Source organism: Aotus nancymaae, unplaced genomic scaffold, assembly GCF_030222135.1.
Source record: "Aotus nancymaae isolate 86718 unplaced genomic scaffold, 86718_ANA_hifiasm-v0.15.2.pri h1tg000029l, whole genome shotgun sequence".
NCBI lineage: Eukaryota > Metazoa > Chordata > Mammalia > Primates > Aotidae > Aotus > Aotus nancymaae.
Genome location: NW_026988442.1, coordinates 12,795,670 through 12,814,339, shown reverse-complemented (window position 1 = coordinate 12,814,339; position 18,670 = coordinate 12,795,670). Strand labels below are relative to the sequence as shown.

General features: G+C 52.8%; 1 protein-coding gene across 1 annotated transcript in view; it reads right to left on the bottom strand.

The window, feature by feature from the left end:
* Positions 1-18,670, bottom strand: part of EFCAB8 (EF-hand calcium binding domain 8) — a 68,980-nt gene that overhangs the window by 27,652 nt on the left and 22,658 nt on the right. The window contains 11 exon segments of the mRNA XM_064382322.1: positions 1,286-1,356; positions 2,436-2,663; positions 4,202-4,312; positions 6,015-6,106; positions 6,109-6,151; positions 7,453-7,604; positions 7,914-7,984; positions 13,929-14,049; positions 15,438-15,445; positions 16,089-16,167; positions 17,926-18,050. Coding sequence (XP_064238392.1) covers positions 1,286-1,356; positions 2,436-2,663; positions 4,202-4,312; positions 6,015-6,106; positions 6,109-6,151; positions 7,453-7,604; positions 7,914-7,984; positions 13,929-14,049; positions 15,438-15,445; positions 16,089-16,167; positions 17,926-18,050 — 1,101 coding nt within the window.

Here is an 18,670-nt window from a genome sequence, read left to right as displayed (position 1 = left end):
CATTGCCCCGATGGATTTTTGACTTGCTCAGGACCTGTCCCCTTTCTTCTTTCCTGTCTCTCCCTTTTATCAATCCTATGCCTGTCCCACCATTCTATTTCAGAAGTACATAACATGTTAGTATCACAGGTTCACAGCTAGAGGGGAATTTGCTTCAGAATGAATTGTGCCTTGAGACTCACCCACATTTGATTTAGGTGATATTCAGATGATATTTTGGACTTAGACATTAAAGTTGATACTGGAACAAGTTAAGACTTTGGGGGCTACTGGGATTAAATGAATATATTTTGCATGAGAGAAGGACATGAATTTTGAGAAGTCAGGAATGGAATACCATAGACTGAATTTTGCTCCTGAATTCATATATTGAAACCTAATCCCAAAGGCGAGGATATTTGGAGGTGGGGCCTTGGGAGGCAATGAGGTCATGAAAATGGAGCACTTGGCCAGGCGCGGTGGCTCACGCCTGTAATCCCAGCACTTAGGAAGTCCGAGGTGGGTGGATCACAAGGTCAAGAGATTGAGACCATCTTGGCCAACATGAGGAAACCCCATCTCTACTAAAACTACAAAAATTAGCAGGGTGTGGTGGTGCACACCTGTAGTCCCAGCTACTCAGGAGGCTGAGGCAGGAGAATCGCTTGAACCTGGGAGGCAGAGGTTGCAATGAGCCGAGATTGCGCCACTGCACTCCAGCCTGGTGATGGAGCGAGACTTCGTATCAAAAAAAAAAAAGAAAGAAAATGGAGTCCTCATGAATGGGATTAGTGTCCTTATAAAGGAGGCCCCAGAGAAATCTCTTACCCCTTCCACCATGTAAGGTTACAGTAAGAAGACAGCTCTCTATGAATTAGGAAGTGGGCCCTCACCAGGCACCAAATCTGCTGGCACCTTGATCTTGAACTTCCCCATCTCCAGAACTCTGATAAATAAATTTCTGTTGTTTATAAGCAACTCAGTCTATGATATTCTGTTACAGCAGCCCAAATGGACTAAGATATTCCCCCACTGAACTAGATGCTTCAGGAGGATAAAGACTCCAATGCTCTTGTTTCTACGCATCCCAGGCACCTAGCAAAAGGCCGACAGTGTATTAGCCTCATGAACGATGAAAGGATGGATGGATGGATGGATGGATACGTAGATGAAGCAATAGTCATTAACCACCACTAACTTCCTGCTCGGTGTTCCAACCACCAGGAAAGCTGGGAATGGAGGAACCCACCTGGAGAGAGAACACGCAGCTGCTGTGACCTACTCACCACGCACACTTTCTACTCACAGGTAATGAGTGATTCTCTTACTCCATCCTGTCACATAGAACACTTTGTTTATATGGATAATCCCACTAATCTGCTGAAGATGAAAGAAAACAGAACTAGAAAACTTAGAGAAAATGGCTCTGGGCCCTAAATGTCTTCCTAAAGGTGCCAAGCAAGAAGTCAGACCTCTCGATGAGAATTGCCTGCAGTTGATACCACCGTCTTTTTCATCATGCTCTCACATCCTATTCTCTCACTGGATGGACTTGGGGGAGGCAGACAGGGTAGTACCCATATCCATTTCACACAGAGGGTAGCTGGGAAACTGGCAAGTGGCGTGGCTGAGGTCAAACCACTATGAGGGACAGGATCTGGGGCAGTACTCAAGCCCCTGGTTTCCCGGCTAAGTACACTTTCTTTTTTTGTTGTTGTTTTGTTTTTTGTTTTTTTTCTTTTTGAGACAGAGTTTCGCTCTTGCTGCCCAGGCTGGAGTGCAACAGCATGATCTCAGCTCACTGCAGCCTCTGCCTTCCAGATTCTCCTGCCTCAGCTTCCCGAGTAGCTGGGATTACAGGTGCCCTCTACCACACCTGACTAAATTTTTTTTGTAGTTTTAATAGAGATAGGGGTTTCGCCATATTGGCCAAGCTGGTCTCGAACTCCTGGCCTCAGGTGATCCACTCGCCTCAGCCTCCCAAAGTGTTGAGATTACCACCCAGCTGGCTAAGTACACTTTCTGAGTTGGTTAAAGGACTGTGTCACAGAAGTTAGGGTGGAGATGCTGGCTTTGCCCTATGCTACTCCCATGGACTGGCCCTATGATACCATCAGGCATTTCCCAAATAGGGGTGACCATGGGTGGCTGTGAATTAACTGACCCCACTGCTAGAAATGCAATCCAAAGGTCCAGTATGTGGAATGAGAAGTGCTAGCAAATTTAAAGCGCAACAGTAGCTAACCTTAGGGGAAACCTGTAAGGCCAGGCACTGTTACCTGTCTTCATTTCATGCATGAGGACACAGAGGCTCAGGGAGGTTTGAAGCCAGGCCACCTGACTATGGTCAACACCCTTTCAGGGAGGTACAAAACATAATGCATACCAGGGTCACAGGAGCCGGGCTTTGCTTCCCAAAAGGCCCTCCCTGGCTCTAGTTGACAAGCCAGACTGACCTCCAGCTGGTCCGGATTGGGAAAGGTCAGCAGGCATTTGCTGATATTGTAGTTCCACATTTTTATCATGCCATCCCGCAAGGCTGTGATCAGGCAGCGCTCGGACTCATCCAGGGCCATAGTGGTGAGCTCCATGTGCTGGCCCCCAGATACAGAGAACTCCATCGTCTTCCTGCCGGTCACGACCTCCCACACACTCACTATGCTGCGCAGGCAGCCACTCACCACCTGTGGGGAGCACATGGCTGGGGGCTGCTGGAGAGGCCGGGGCCTCCAGTCTCAAAGGTGGCCTCCAGCCTGCCATGGCCCCTTCCCTCCATGCACTGAGAAAACAGAAGTTCAGGGCACCCTGCTACAGCATAAGCCATTCTTGAAAACAGGACCTCCTCTGCCCCGTATCACAGGGCAGTTCAAACTGGAACATTTGGTGAAGAACTGTTAACTCAGAAATGGCACTTATCAAGATCTAGCCAAAGAAAATAATCCCTATCTGGAAAAAACATTACTGAAGCAACATTAATCATGACCACTCCCTCAAAAAAAATAAGAAATAAACTAACTGCCCCCTAAGTAGGCAAATGTTGAGAGTAAGGATGGCTATGCCACTCGATGAAATATTTTGCTGCCATGACCACTGTTATAATGCAAGAGTAGCAGGTGAGGCTGGGCATGGTGGCTCACACCTGTAATCCATCCCAGCACTTTGGGAGGCTGAGGCAGGCAGATCATTTGAGGTCAGGAGTTCGAGACCAGCCTGGCCAACATACTGAAACTCTGTCTCTACTAAAAATACAAAAATTAGTTGGGCATGGTGGTGCATGCCTATAATCCCAGCTACTCGGGAGGCTGAGGCAGGAGAATTGCTTGAACCCAGGAGGCAGAGGTTGCAGTGAGCCGAGATCTCACCACTGTACTCCAGCCTGGGCAACAGAGCAACACCCTGTCTTTAAAAAAAAAAAAAAAGTAGCGATGAGGTTGTTTCAGATCAACTCCCCCTACTGAGAACATGTAGAAAAGCTGAGAATTTTTTTTAATTTTAAAAAAACTTTTTAAGGCACTGAAGAGCGCTAAGGCAGTGAGAGATGCTGGTGGCGGGAGCCGGGATGGGCAAGAAGCCCAGAGTGGTGAGCTCCATCCTTGCACAGCCTGAGGCCACCTCTGCAGCCAACGCAGCGCCCCTGTCCAGAGCCCGCACCAGACAAGAGGTCCCGGTGGGTGGGAGAGAGCAGAGGGCCTTGGGCAGCAGCCCCTCCTGTCCTCACTCCTCAGAAGCAACTCCTCGTGCCCAGCCGCCCTGCCCAACCCAGAAACTCCACGCAGGACCAAGGCGCAGCGTGCTGCCTGGGCCTCCCTCCCTTCCTGCAATGAACAAAGCCAAGTTATGGCTTCCCTGGAAAGCGATGCCCAAGAACAGCACCCGCTCTGGGAACCCAGGAGAGCGCCTCGTAACTAGCCCTCCGTCCCATACTCCACGTAAAGAAGGCCCACTCCAGAGCTGACCTGAGGCGCTCAGCCAAGGGCATGAGGCTCAGAGGAGTTAGGCGATCCCATGGCTGACGGGTGGAGCTCAGAGCTGATCCCACGCCAGCCCATCTGCAGAGCTGCTTTCTGTTCCTCTCCCACTGCTCCAGCAGCACCATCAAAGCTGTAAGAGTTCCCAGCATGCCATGGGAGGTGACTACAGACCCAGACACACAGGGAGGTCTGGTTCTGCCCCGTGGCGCCTGGCGCTCCTGCCTCCCCCAAGGCCAGCGCTAGCCACTCACCTGCTTGAAGATCTCGCTGTAGAGGACGGCGCACAGGGGCGAGGAGTGAGTTGTCATCCTCCCTGCTTTGGAAGGCCCCTGGGCCTTTAAGTACCCTTTTAGGATCCCGATCTGGAGGTGAGGAAAGGGGCAGAAAGCTGGTCTGTCAGAAGGGCTCTGCCCACCGTGGCGGGCCGCCAGGAGAAACTTCCAGTAAACCACGACATTAAGACATCCTGAGCACATGCAGGCCTGATTCCAACAAGACTCCAGGCCCCCAGCAGGCCTGCAGATAGCTCGACCCTACTCCATGGCCCTGCCCCCCGGGACTGAGCCTCCCAAACCCTAGTGTTCCTAGACCCCAAATTCCCAGTCCAGCCTCCCTTTCACCTTATGAGTTCTGAGAAGCTAAAGGCTCAATCAGGTGTTCCCTCTGGGAAGCCCCCCCGCCTCCTCCTTGTCCCAGACGAGGCTAAGGATTTCTCTGTGCTCTGAAAAGCACCGAGCACACAACTATACCATAACACATAACACTTTCTACTGAAATTATCTGTTTTTCTTCTACCCTGTAGGTTCCTAGAGAAATGGGACAGTGTCTTTGTCATATATTCTCAGTTCCCGACAAAAAGCAGGGGGTTGGTAAGGTTTGGTGATTCTCAAATGGACTTCAAAGGCCTATTTAATTCAACAAATGATGACCTCAACAAATGTCTGGCACTCAGCAAGGAGATAAAGGAACCCATGACCTTCCTCCTCAAGAAACCCACCTTATAATTTCTGAGAAGCTAAAGTCATCTTAAAACTTCTGAGAAGCTAAAGGCTGCGCACAGTGGCTCATGCCTGTAATCTCAGCACTTTGGGAGGCCAAGGTGGGTGGATCATGAGGTCAGAAGTTCAAAACCATCCTGGCCAAGATGGCAAAACCCTGTCTCTACTAAAAATACAAAAATTAGCTGGGCATGGTGGCAGTCACCTGTAATCTCAGCTACTCAGGAGGCTGAGGCAGGAGAATCACTTGAACCCAGGATGCAGAGGTTGCAGTGAGCCAAGACCACGCCATTGCACTCCAGCCTGGGTTACAAGAGCAAAACTCCATTTCAAAAAAAAAAAAAAAAGGAAAGAAAGAAAGAAACCTGCCTTCTAGTGGAGAGCCAGCCAAGTGCATAAGGATGACACATGTGTCACCGGCCAGGATGGCCCAGCCCACGGAGCATGGGAGGCCGAGGTGGAACTCAACCATGAGTGGCCCCCACGCCTCCTTTCCGAGCTTCTGCTCCCATCTACGGGCTGCGGTTCAGCCTTGCAGCTCCCCAAGCCTCCATCTTACTGCAGCTCCCCTTGCCCCAATCCTCCACAGGAAGCCCCTCCTGCCTGTCCCCATGTTTCCTGTCCTCCAGGGTCAGGACAGACCTCACAGGGGTCCCCACTGGGTCCTGAGTCACAGATGGTCTGTTTCCTGGAGTTCATGACTTAGCAGGAAAAACAGTCACGTGGTAGTGACAGGGCAGTTACGAGGGTCTAGGCTGAGGGAAGGAATGGGGCCGAGAAAGCATGGAGGAAGGGCTCCTAACCAGCCTGAGGTTCAGGGTGGCTTCCAGAGGGAGAGGCTGAGGATGCCTGAGTGGGGACAGTGCAGACAGCAGCAGCAGCTACAGAGAGGGTGACAGGCTGGGGGCCTAGATTTCAGGAAATCCCAAGACACGGCCCCCCGCAGGCCAGGCCACAGAGTCTCGCAGCCTCAGCAGGAGGGATGGGTGTCCCATGGGATGTCAGACCCAGACCCTGGCCCTCTCCCTGCGGCCTCAACCCCACTTCCTCCTGGGACAGCACTCACCGAGTAGGTGCTGCAGATGAGGGTATTGTCCTTCTCGAAGAAGTAGGCGCTGGTGATGGGGCAGTTTCCCAGGGCAAAAAACTTCCCGCAGAGGACTGGAGGCATACGTAGTCCAGCATGTCCCACACACGAATGTTCTACGGGGTGGGAAACAGGCAAGAGGCTGAGGGTGGGTGCTGGGGATACAGCCGCTCCTGAAGCCGTGGGGGTGCATCTGGCGACCAAGGTCAGGCACGTCGTGCAAGCACTTCCAACATACACGCATGGTGTTGGCACCATCACACCCAGCAGCGGAGAGGCTACTCTTGTGCTCAGATAACACAGGTACATAGTGAGCAAGGGCTAGGCATAGCTCCACCCCCACACACCCCCCACCCCGATCCCCAGCCTGCCCCTAGGCCTCCGCCCTGCCAGAGCATCTGAATTAGTTCGCCGGGCACAAAACCCAAGCCAGGCAGCACGTGCTGGCCCTGGGCCCTCCCTTGCTGCCACTCCAGTCTGGGACACAGTCCGAAAGTGGCTACCAACACAGTTGCCACAATGGCCTGCCTATCCCCAGAGGAGCCCCTCCCACTCATCCCAGGCAAAGGAACTTTCCGTAGAGGGCCCACAGAAGTCCTTCCAAGACCCTCACTTCTTGGAGGCATCCTCTGCCCGTGGCTGACTGGGGGCCTCAGTGAGCCCGTCCCTGTCCCCGTTCCCCCAGACTCAGACCCTTCATCAGAGGCGATGATCCCAGCTCCCAGGGCTTCTGGGAAGATGCCAGACAGGAGGGTGTATGGATGTGTTGGAGACGGTGGCCTGGGTGACTCTGAGGGCCCTGACAATTCTCCATCTCCAGAGTCCCAGAAAATGTAACCTGTCCCCTGAAGAAGGGCCCACACCACCGCTGGCCCGCAGCCCAGCAGACGGGGCAGTATCCTGAGCCAGCAGCTGCAGAGGAGCAGAGTGGCGGGTCCTGAGTGGGAGCCCTGGAATGTGGAAAAGGCCAGGCCCAGCCCTGATGGCTGGGCAGCCGAGGAGGGGTCACTAGAGCCCTGAGGTGAGGGGTCACTGAGAGGTAAAGATCAGGGCAGGAGCAGCACAGGGGAAGGGCTGTCACGCAGCGCACAACTCCCCTGCGCCAGAGGCTGCACTGCTGTTTTGCTGCTGGTTCTCTAAACCACTCAACAGCCCGTTCCATGGATGGGAAGACTGAGGCTTAGAAAAGGGAAGGACTTACCAGGGTTACAAAGTCAGAAGCCAGGCTGGGTTACCTGGGAACCCAGCTCTGGCGACACGCCCAGAGGCCCATGACCACCCTCACCTTCCTTCCACCCGGGTCCCCTTCCACTAGGCCTCCGGCCAGATGTGGGGCCGTGGGCAGGGAGGTCACACCATTCCTCTGGCCAGTGTGTTTCCCTGAGGAACAGGAGTCAGGCGGACCGTGGGGGCAGACCTTGTCCTTGGAGACACTGATGAGGATGCTGCTGTTCCTGCTGTCCACAAGGATGTGCGTCACCAAGGTCTGGTGTCCCTTCATCAGCCACACAGACCTCTTTGAGACAAAGGGGTTCCACAGGCAGATGAAGGCATCGTAGCCACCAGTCACTGGGGTCAAGACATGGGTGTCAGTCCCAGGGGCCTCCACTGGGGACCTTCATCCAGGGCCAGGTCCTTGGCCCCCAGCAGGCTTGCCAGGTCCCTCATGACTCTGCCCCTCCTGCTCCAGCCCCTCCATCCTCCTCCCAGGCGGCCTGTCATCACACAGCCCTGGTGCCCAGAAATGGGGAAAGGAGCAGCAGGAGAGGAAGCCAGACAGAGGCCAGAGCTGTGCAGCCGTCTCCTCAGCTCAGCTGGTGCCCCTGTCCCCAGCAGCCCTCCCCCCAGCAGCTTCTGGGTGACCTGAAGATGACTTACCCAGGAAGTTTCTGTCTGGGCAGTAATCGAAGCAAAGAATCCCTTTCCTTAAATGCAGTACTGACAATCTAATATCAAAGGAGAGAGAGCTGCAGGGCTGGGAGCAGTGGCCTCAAGGGAGCCTCTGAGACTAAGCCTGGGGTGGGAGGAGCTGGAGGCAGGGCCTCCCAGGAGGCCTGGGGAGGAGTCACTATCTCTCTACCCTAGGAGAGGAACAGTCCCGGAGACCACCCAGGGCTCACTCTGCAGCCAAGTCCAGGCTCAGCACCACAGCCAAAGCAGTAGCCCAGTCCCAGCCCCAAACCAGCAGCCCAGGGGGTAGATGGCACCTTCCAGGTAGAGACAGCTCCAAGGCATGCAGAGACAGCTCCTGACATTTGCAAAGCATTTGGCCTCATTCCAAGGACAAACTTGATTTTCACATCAACTGTACTGGGACAGGCATCTTCCCATCCATGATACAAATCAAGAAAAAAGGGGGGACTCCAAGGGAGGGACGGAAAGAAGCTCCCAGGTGCCCTGCCCTGGCTCTGTGTGGTCGCCATACAGGGTGCTGTCTCCTGCGTCACCTGGACGCCGCACACAATGCCCAAGATGGAACTGCCCTGTGCTAGGGACAGAGGCACCAAAAGGAAAAGTCAAAGAGCTTGCCCAAGGTCACACAGGTCACAAACGATGGGAGCTACGGGGTGTAGGACATGCTACACCAAAATATGGCACTTTGGTGTTTCAGACAACAGCAGAAGCAGCAGGAGGGCCACACTCGCCTTCCCCTCGCCTTTTCCCTGAAGTAGGTCATAGAACACTCATTCCATAGGTGCCCACCCTATACCTGGGGAAAGGAATGTTCTTATTTCTTTTATTTTTTTCTTTTTCTTTTGTTAGACAGACTCTCACTCTGTTGCCCAGGCTGGAGTGCAGTGTAGCTGGGATTACAGGTGCGTGCCACCAGGCCCAGCTAATTTTTGTATTTTTAGAAGAGACGGGGTTTCTCCATGTTGGTCAGGCTGATCTCAAACTCCTGACCTCTCGAACTGCACCCGGCCAGAATGTCCCCATTTCTGAAGACACAGGGACACAGAGGAGAATCTGGACAAACAGGCTCCCATCTCAGTTCATTACCATCTGATGGAACTGTCCCATCATCCAGCATGACTATCCATTCTTCATCAAACTTCGCATAAAAATACACAGGAGGCCAGGTGCAGTGGCTCACGCCTGTAATCCCAGCACTTTGGGAAGCTGAGGCGGGCGGATCACCTGAGGTCGGGAGTTAGAGACCAGCCTGACCAACATGGAGAAACCCCATCTCTACTAAAAATACAAAATTAGCTGGATGTGGTGGCACATGCCTGTAATCCCAGCTATTCGGGAGGCTGAGGCAGGAGAATCGCTTGAATCCGGAAGGCGGAGGTTGCAGTGAGCTGAGATTGTGCAACTGCACTCCAGCCTGGGCAAAAGAGTGAGACTCCATCTCAAAAGAAAAAAAAAAAAACCACAGGCATCTCTGTTTCTTTGCTTTTTTTTTCCTGAAGGCTCCAATGTCACATGAAACTTAAATGTGCATGCTTTTCTCTTGTTAGTCTGCCTTTTGTTATCAGTGTCTCAGCCATAAACTTTGCAATGGATGAAAAAAAAATGACTCCTCCCGCACAGGGGTCAGAATTCAGAACAAGGGTAGACATGGCAGGAGGTGGCAGGAATCTCAGTACCCAGCAATCCAGGAGAGGAGAGGCTCGGAGGGCCAGAGAGGCCAAGATAGGAGTTCCAGGAAGGCCAGGGCCACGCAGCCTCACAGGCCTGAGCCCCAGATGCTCTGTGTCTATGCCCGTGCCTCTCATCCTCAACACCCTGCCCCGCCAGCTCCTTCTACTATACTCTCTCTCCAAAACTCCATTCTGGCCAGGCACAGTAGCTCATGCCTGTAATCCCAGCACTTTGGGAGGCCGAGGCGGGTGGATCACCTGAGGTCAGGAGTTCCAGACCAGCCTGGCCAACATGGTGAAACCCCATCTCTACTAAAAATACAAAAATTAGCGGGCCTGGTGGCATGTGCCTGTAATCCTGGCTACTTGGGATGCTAAGGCAGAAGAATTGCTTGAACCCGGGAAGCGGAGGTTGCAGTGAGCTGAGATTGCGCCACTGCATTCCAGCCTGGGTGACAGAGTGAGACTCTGTCTCAAAAAAAAAAAAAAAAAGGGGCCAGGGCAAGCAATTCAGATGGGAGATGATGGTGGCTTTGACTAGGTGGTGGTGGCAGGGGTGAAGGAAGAGGGAGCATCGGGGTAGATGCCGGGGGTCAGTCCACACAGCACCAGTTCCTGTCACCACACTGGCTCTATCAGATTTGCTCCTAGCTCGAACCATCTGAGAACTCAGGGGAGGCTGGCTGCCGGGAAGCCAGACCCTCAGGCCCACGCTGCCTTGGAGGCTGAGGCTGACTCCAGAAGCAGAAGTTGGGGTGGCAATGCCAGCCCCACCCACAGAGGGTTTGCCCTAAGACCAGCAAGTGGTCAATGATGCCACCTGCTGGCTAGTACTTTGTACTGCATGCAAACAAGAAAGCATGGGGTGCACCACCACACCCAGCTAATTTTTAAATTTTTTGTATAGGTGGGATCTTGCTGTGTTGCCCAGGCTGGTCTTGTACTCCTGGCCTCAAGGGATCCTCCTGCCTTGGCCTGCCAAAGTGCTGGGATTACAGGTGTGGGCCACCGTGTCTGGCCTAAATGGAGTCTTTCTTTTTTTTTTTTTTTTTTGAAGACAGGGTCTTGCTCTGTCACCCAGATTGAAGGAAGGGAGTATGTGTCTCTGTGTTTGTGTGTGTAAATATATTCTCTACCCTACCCCAAAAATACACCTCCAATCCCTCCATCCCACAACACAAGCCAGCTCTAGGCCACCATCATATACAACCTCAACTATTGCAATGGCCTCCTCACTGGAGTCTCCATCGCCATCCCTGCCCACGGACACTCCACCTGCAACACATAAGTCAGACCACACCAGTTCTCTGCTCAAAACCATCCCAGAACCGTGCTTATATCTAGTTTCAAATATTGTAAGAAGATACTCTGAGGTACTTGGGGAAATGGTAACATGGACTAGCTACTAGGTGATAGGAAAGAATTCTATGATTTTATCTATTTTTTGTGTGTTTAAGATTTTTTATAATAAAAACATTAATTTAAAGTTAATTAATTTAAAAAATAAGAGCATACCAAGGGCAGCAGAGCTGTGCAAAGGCCCTGGGGCAGGAGCATGCCTGAGCCTGAAGGAGGCCAGCGGAGCTAAGTGGGAAGGTGGAAGCGGTAAGGTCAGGAAGGCAGCAGGGCCAGCCCACAGAGGCCCTCCTGGCCCTGGCGAGGTGACCCCCTGATATCCACCTGCCACTGGGGCTCAATAAAACAAGATCTGAATGAAACACATATCGTAGCCGGGCGCAGTGGCTCACGCCTGTAATCCCAGCACTTTGGGAGGCCGAGGCGGGTGGATCACAAGGTCAAGAGATTGAGACCATCCTGGTCAACATGGTGAAACCCCGTCTCTACTAAAAATACAAAAAATTAGCTGAGCATGGTGGCGCGTGCCTGTAATCCCAGCTACTCAGGAGGCTGAGGCAGGAGAATTGCCTGAACCCAGGAGGCGGAGGTTGCGGTGAGCCGAGATCACGCCATTGCACTCCAGCCTGGGTAACAAGAGCGAAACTCTGTCTCAAAAAAAAAAAAAAAGAAAAAGAAAAAAGAAACACGTATCATATACATCAAGCTTGTCCACCTCGTGGCCCATGGGCCTCATGCAGCCCAGGACAGCTCTGAATGTGGCCCAACACAAATTCATAAACTTTCTTATAACATTATGAGATTTTTATGTAATTTTTATTCAGCTCATCAGCTATTGTTAGTGTTACTGTATTTTACGTGTGACCCAAGACAATTCTTCTTCTTCCAATGTGGCCCAGGGAAACCAAAAGATTGGACACCCCGATAGACACAAAGCGAAACTATGATACCAGCACCCATGCAGACAGCCTCAGAAACAGCTCCAAGCAAACTCCCGCCACACAGCCCCATTCAAAGCACTGAATCCAAGACTGAAATCTCCCCTTCACATCAGACATTCCCAGAGGCCCCTTCCCAGCCTGCAGGGAGCTCCAGGACTTGTCTAGGAATGCACAGAGTGCACTGTTTGATCTAAAATGCACTGGACAGCCAGGCGCAGTGGCTCACACCTGTAATCCCTGCACTTTGGGAAGCCAAGGCAGGCAGATCACGAAGTCAAGAGATTGAGACCAACCTGGCCAACACAGTGAAACCCCATCTCTACTAAACATACAAGAATTAGCTGGGCATGGTGGCGCATGCCTGTAGTCTCAGCTACTCAAGAGGCTGAGGCAGGAGAATTGCTTGAACCCAGGAGGCGGAGGTTGCAGTGAGCCTGGCAACAAAGCGAGACTCCGTCTCAAAAAAAAAAAAAAAGGCATTGGCCATATAATGAGGCCCAAGATAAAACTCCAGCTCAAGTGTCTGTTCTAAGACAGACTTCCCCTCCCTGAGCTTCAGGTTTCCCATCTGTAAAATGAGGATTTCAACTGAGTCAGCCGTATCATCTCAGGATTAAATTTTCCTCTGAAAAACAACTGGGACAGACAGGGACAGACAGGGGTCCAAATGGCCCTGGGTCTCTGCCCCAACCCCACCCTGGCCTCACCCAGTCACTCTCTCTGCCCATGCTGTTCCCCTAAAAAGACTCTCCTGGGGCTCATTCTTCAGCCTGTGCAGGAGCAAAATGTTACAGCCCTAGAGGCTCAAGGGAACGACTTGGGGCAGGAGGAAAACTGCAGGGGCAAGAGAAACCCAGCGGAAGATTCTGCAAGAGAACATACCTCCAGTTTAGCCACCAGAAACTGCACAGTAGAAGCTACACAGTAAAAGAACAGAAGTGGTGGCTTTTGATAACTGGGTCAGGGAATGGGGATTGAATGAGGAGGGGGTCTGTCAGGAGTCCAACCTTCTTTATAATGCTTTTATCTTTCAAATGGACAATGCATTTAATACATTCTTGTGTGATTAACTGGTTTTTCAAAAGAAAAGAAAAAATTCACTCAGGGGTAGAGGAATCTAGAGCCAAGGAAACAGATTGGAGCCATCTGCAAAGAAGCAATGCTACCAGTTACCGAACATACCATGGAGGATTCACTCACGTAACCCTGGAGGAAGTGACGGACGTGCTTGTTTTCCTTTCTTTTCTTTTCTTTTTTTTTTTTTTGACAGAGTCTCACTCTGTCGCCCAGGCTGGAGTATAGTGGCACAATCTCAGCTCACTGCGACCTCCACCTCCCAGGTTCAAGCAGTTCTTCTGCCTCAGCCTCCCAAGTAGCTGGGATTACAAGCACAAGCCACCGTACCCAGCTAAGTTTTTGTATTTTTAGTAAAGACAGGGTTTTACCATGTTGGCCAGGCTGGTCTCGAACTCCTGACCTCAGATGATCCACCCGCCTCGGCCTCCCAAAGTGCTGGGATTACAGGCGTGAGCCACCATGCCCAGCTGGAAGTACGTGCTTTCACATCCTTTAACAGAGGAGGAAACTGAGGCTCACAGATGAGAAGGTAACTCATAGTCATCCCTTCATTAAGAAAACATTTCACTGACTGCCACTCACTCTGTGCTGGCTTCCATGCTGAGTTTTGCATATAAATTGGGAGATAGAAGAGGCTACTGTGTTCTCACCATGCTGCTGGTGGCAATGCCAGAGAAACTAGACTCCAGAGTCCACACTCCAACCACCATCCCCCACCGTCAGCCCAGAGGACAGGCCCTGCTTCCTGGGACCTGGTGCAATCTGCAGGCCACTGGTCTGCCCACCAGAGATGTCACTAACGCAGAGGTGGGTCCCCTTTTGGCAGGGATGTCCACATGTGGCTGAAAGGAAACCAGACCCTCACCATGGTCCACTCACCACCCCCATCCCTTCCAACCCCACCACCTCAGCCAGGAGAGAAGCGCTTCTTACTTGGTTTCTCAGAGGCTTTAGCTGGCAATAGCGTCAGCACTACAGAGGACTTCTCGAGAGCCGAACAGGAGACCACCAGGTTCATCTGGGGGATGAACTTGACCTGCTTAAAAGCACACAAGCCTACTTTCATTTGAAATCTTGTAAGTCAGAGGATGGGGAAGGTCAGGCCCACACTAATAATCTCCCGAGAGGGGAGAAAGGATGAACTGGAGTCTGCCCAGTCCACAGTCTGGGTATCCACAGGGAGCCCCCACTGCGACGGGCTGTGCTCCTGGCCCAGTGCCACCCTCCGTGTCTGTCAGAACATGCAGTGCTCACGGAGGCAGGGAGGCCATAAGCATGTGCACTTTGCTGCAACTTGAGCCACAAAAGGATGGCACGCAGCCGAGAGGGCTGGTTGGGCTCTGAATTCTCCAGCTCCTACTCTGTGACCTGGACCAGTGCTTGGCCTCCCAGTCTGGAGATTTTCCTCTCCAGGACAAGAATGGAAACGGTGGGTTGGAGAGATTGGTTCATCAAATACTTGTTCAGTGCTTTCCACATGTAAGGCCCTGAGCCAGGTTTTACACATGCTCACCAGGCATCTGTAGCAATGCAGGCACCGAATCCAAGACACCAAGTGAGACCTGAGACGCTGAGCAGCGTGGAGGGAAACCCAAGCCCAAGATGAGCTTCCCCTAGAAGACAGAAGAGCAGGCATGGTGGCTCACACCTGTAAACCCAGCACTTTGGGAGGCCAAGGTAAGTAGACCAGCCTGGGCAACATAGTGAGGCCCCGTCTCAAATCAAAAAAAGAGCTGGGTGCGGTGCTTGTATTCCCAGCTGCTCCAGGGGCTGAGGTGGGAGAATCACCTAAGCCTGGGAGGTCAAGGCTGCAGTGAGCCATGATCACACCACTGCATGCCAGCTGGGGCAACAGAGTAAGACCCTGACCCCCCCCAAAAAAAAGGGAGAGTTAGTGCAGTCCTGTTGGACCACCCAGACCCACCCTGAGTGTGTCGTTCATTCATTCATTCATGCAGCAAATGTACTGGGAGCCCACCAAGCGGGGGTTACTGTTTTAGGCACTGGAGACAGAACCGAGGACACAAAGTCCCTGCCCTCGAGGAGCTGTGGATCTCGTGAACGTGACAGAGTGAGGAATCAGTGGACGAACCACACAGAGCTGGGAGCTGGTACACACCAGGGGCAAAGGGAGGAAGGCAGAGGTGGGTGGGCGCAGGGCTGTCCTAGGATGGCTGGTTGGGACCAAAGGAAGTAGACAGGGGGAATACGGGGCCCTTCCCCGCAGCCTGAAGGCACAGCACATGCAGAGGCCCAGAGGCAAGAAGGGGCTGAGCGCATTCGAGGAACAACAGCAAAGGAGCCTGTGCTCTGCAGGAGAGCGAATGGGGAGGAAGAAGGTTGGAAACAAGCCCAGAGCTTGCAAGCAGGGGCCAGGTCACCTCAGGTCCTGACGGCCGTGGTAAGGACTTGAGATTTTTTTGCCAAATGTGATGAGAAGCTACTGGGGTGACTCAACCGTATTTCTTTTTTTCAAGACAGAGTCTCTGTCACCCAGGCTGGAGGGCAATGGTGCGGTCTCGGCTCACTGAAACCTCCACCTCCCAGGTTCAAGCAATTCTCCTGCCTCAGCCTCCCAAGTAGCTGGGACTACAGGCGCGCACCAACATGCCCAGCTAATTTTTATATTTTTAGAGACAAGATTTTACCACGTTAGCCAGGATGATCTCGATTCCCTGACCTCATGATCCGCCTACCTCAGCCTCCCAAAGTGCTGGGATTAGAGGCGTGAGCCAGCACACCCAGCCAACTCAACTGTATTTCTAACTCATCATTTCTCTGGCCCTGAATGGAGACAGTGCTGCATGAAGAAAGGAAGTGGGGAAGCCAGCCAGAAGCCACTGAAGCCATCCAGGAGCGAGGCGCTGTCAGCCGGAACCAGGGCTTAGCAATGGCGGTAGTGAGAGGGGCAGGGCCACGCTGAGATGTGGTCTGCAGACAGAGCTGACCAGATCCAAAAGCTGCCTCGACCTGTTTCCAGAGACCAAACCCCAAGGGCTAAGACTGAACCCAGGGAGTAAATCCACTTTTTGCATTTACTTTGAGTGGTACACATGTACAGATAATTACCATCGTAACAGACCAAGGAAAGAAACAACACCCTCAGCCGGTAACTTCTGTACAAAGCAGACTTCTCATTTAAGAGTGTCTGCATGGAAACTTTGATCCAGTGATCTGATAGGGGAAAAAAACAAGGTCCACAGCAGCCGCTTTCCTCCTTTACTGGCAAGCAAAGCCGCAGAAGACGTTGATTTGAAACTCCTGTGCATCTCAAAAGGCTTTTCCACCTAAACCTGACTGGCGGCTCACCGTGTCCTGGTGAGCTCAGTGGAGTGCTCTACCCCAGGAAAAAGACTCAGGCAGATCAATGCTGCCTCCCAGAGGGCCCCCGCTAGTGCTTGGCAGAACCGGAACCAGATTTCAGAGCTCCTCACACTTGCTTGGTGCTGCAATCTAAACAAGCTGATTCTTCATCAGGGAGCTCCAGCTTTGCTGGAGTGGAGAAGGATTGAGACTCCAGGCTCTTTTTATTCTGATAAGTAATCACTTGGGAGTTTGCCATCATGCCTCAAACTACAAGTGCTCCTTGTCCAGAAAGCACAGGTTCCAAGAAGTAGAAGTTCCTGGCATGTATCATAAAACAAGCATGTCTGGGCCAGGCGCAGTGGCTCACGCCTGTAATCCCAGCATTAGGAGGCCAAGGTGGGAAGAACACTTGAGGCCAGAAGTTAAGAGACCAGTCTGGGCCCAGCGTGGTGGCTTACACCTGTAATCCCAGCACTTTGCTAGGCGAAGGAGGGTGGATCACCTGAGGTCAGGAGTTCAAGACCAGCCTAGCCAGCATAGCAAAACCCCATCTCTACAAAAATACAAATATTAGCCGGGCATGGTGGTATGTGCCCATAATCCCAGCTACCCAGGAGGCTGAGAAAGAAGTATCACTTGAACCCGGGAGGCGGAGGTTACAGTGAGCCGAGACTGCGCCACTGCACTCCAGCCTGGGTGACAGAGCAAGACTCCATCTGGAAAAAAAAAAAAAAAAGATACCAGCCTGGACAACACAGTGTCCAGAGGGGTCAGTGTTCCTGTGTGGGCCCCCCGGTGGCCTGTGCCTCCTGGTGGATGTGCACACAAGGCTGGATTCTGGAGAGGCTCCAGTTCAGATGGGTTCCCTAGGTGGCCCCGAGCCATGTCCTCTGGGGATCTAGCGACCTGGGCAGAACAGCTCCAGTGACTTCCTCCTGCATTTAGTCAATGTGGGATGCAGCCCACAAAAGGCTAGCAGCACAGATTCCAGGGCAGGCAGCCTGACTTCAGATCCTAGCCCCCCGCTCACCCAGCAGGGGTGTGTGCAGTTGACCTCACCCCTCTCTGCCTCTTATTCTGGGCTGCAGCCACAGCTCCTCCCTCCTGACAGTAGGCCCAGCAGGGGGTGCTCCAGACACCAGTGCGCCCACTCACCCATGCCAGCCAGGCCATGCCCAGGCCACACAGAGTCCATCTCCAGGACAGCCCTGCCCACCCAAAGGCAACACCAGAGCCAAGGAGAGCAGAAGCCTCCTCACCACCATCCGAGGAAGTTAGCATCAGCACTCTCACCCAGGATCAGAGTGGATGAGGGACTTCCCCAGGGTCCCCCCCACTGGAATCATCCTGGGGTGAGGAGCATCCAGCACCCCTCGGCTGCACCCGTACAGCCTCCCATCCTCAGAGAGGCTGCCCTCTCCCCAGCCCTCCTGGTCTTCTGCTGCCCATCACCTCTCCCTCTGCACTCTGAGCTGAGTGGCATGCACCCTGCACTCAGAAACAGACATCTTCCCAGAGGCTCCCAAGCAGAGACAGGGAGTGGGGGGTATGGGGATCAGGATGGGCTCAGCATCCATGTCAAGGACATGCCCAGGCCTCCGCCCCCTTCCCCAGCATCTTAGCTACCCCACTTGGAGGCCCTGGGGAGGATATGGGGGTTGAACAGCCCACCGGCCATGTTTTCAGAGGTGAAGACGATGACATTGCCCTTGGCGTCCCCATAGCAGAACACACCTCGGTGATAGTCAGACCTGGGGAAACATAGGGACAGAAGAGGCTGTGTGGGCCAGGCATGGTGGCTCACCCCTGTAATCCCAGTACTTTGAAACGTCAAGGCAGGTGAATCACCTGAGGTCAGGAGTTCGAGACCAGCCTGGCCAATATGGTGAAACCCCATCTCTACAAAAAATATAAAAATTAGCTAGGTGTGGTGATGGGCATCTGTAATTCCAGCTACTCAGGAGGCTGAGGCAGGAGAATAACACTTGAACCTGGGAGGTGGAGGTTGCAGTGAGCCAAGATAGTGACACTGCACTCCAGCCTGGGAGACAGAGTGGGACTCCATCTCAAAAAAAGAAGAAGAAAATAAAGAGGCTGTGGAGCCTCTACTTCCTCTCTGGACCCCCAACGGCCTCCCTCCTTCTTAGAAGCAAGGGCAGTTCCAATAAGACCTTCCAACCTTGCCCAGAAACCTGATGAGCCAACAAACACGGGCCCAGCAGACCAGGTCCTGCCAATCACTGAACCAGGATTCAATTTTTTTTCAACCAAATAAATGAATCCCTAGTCCTCCAGCTGCCCTTTGTCAAGTCACCCCTCCCAATAGACTGTGACGTCCCCAGAATCCTCAGCCACAGCCAGACAAGCCTCT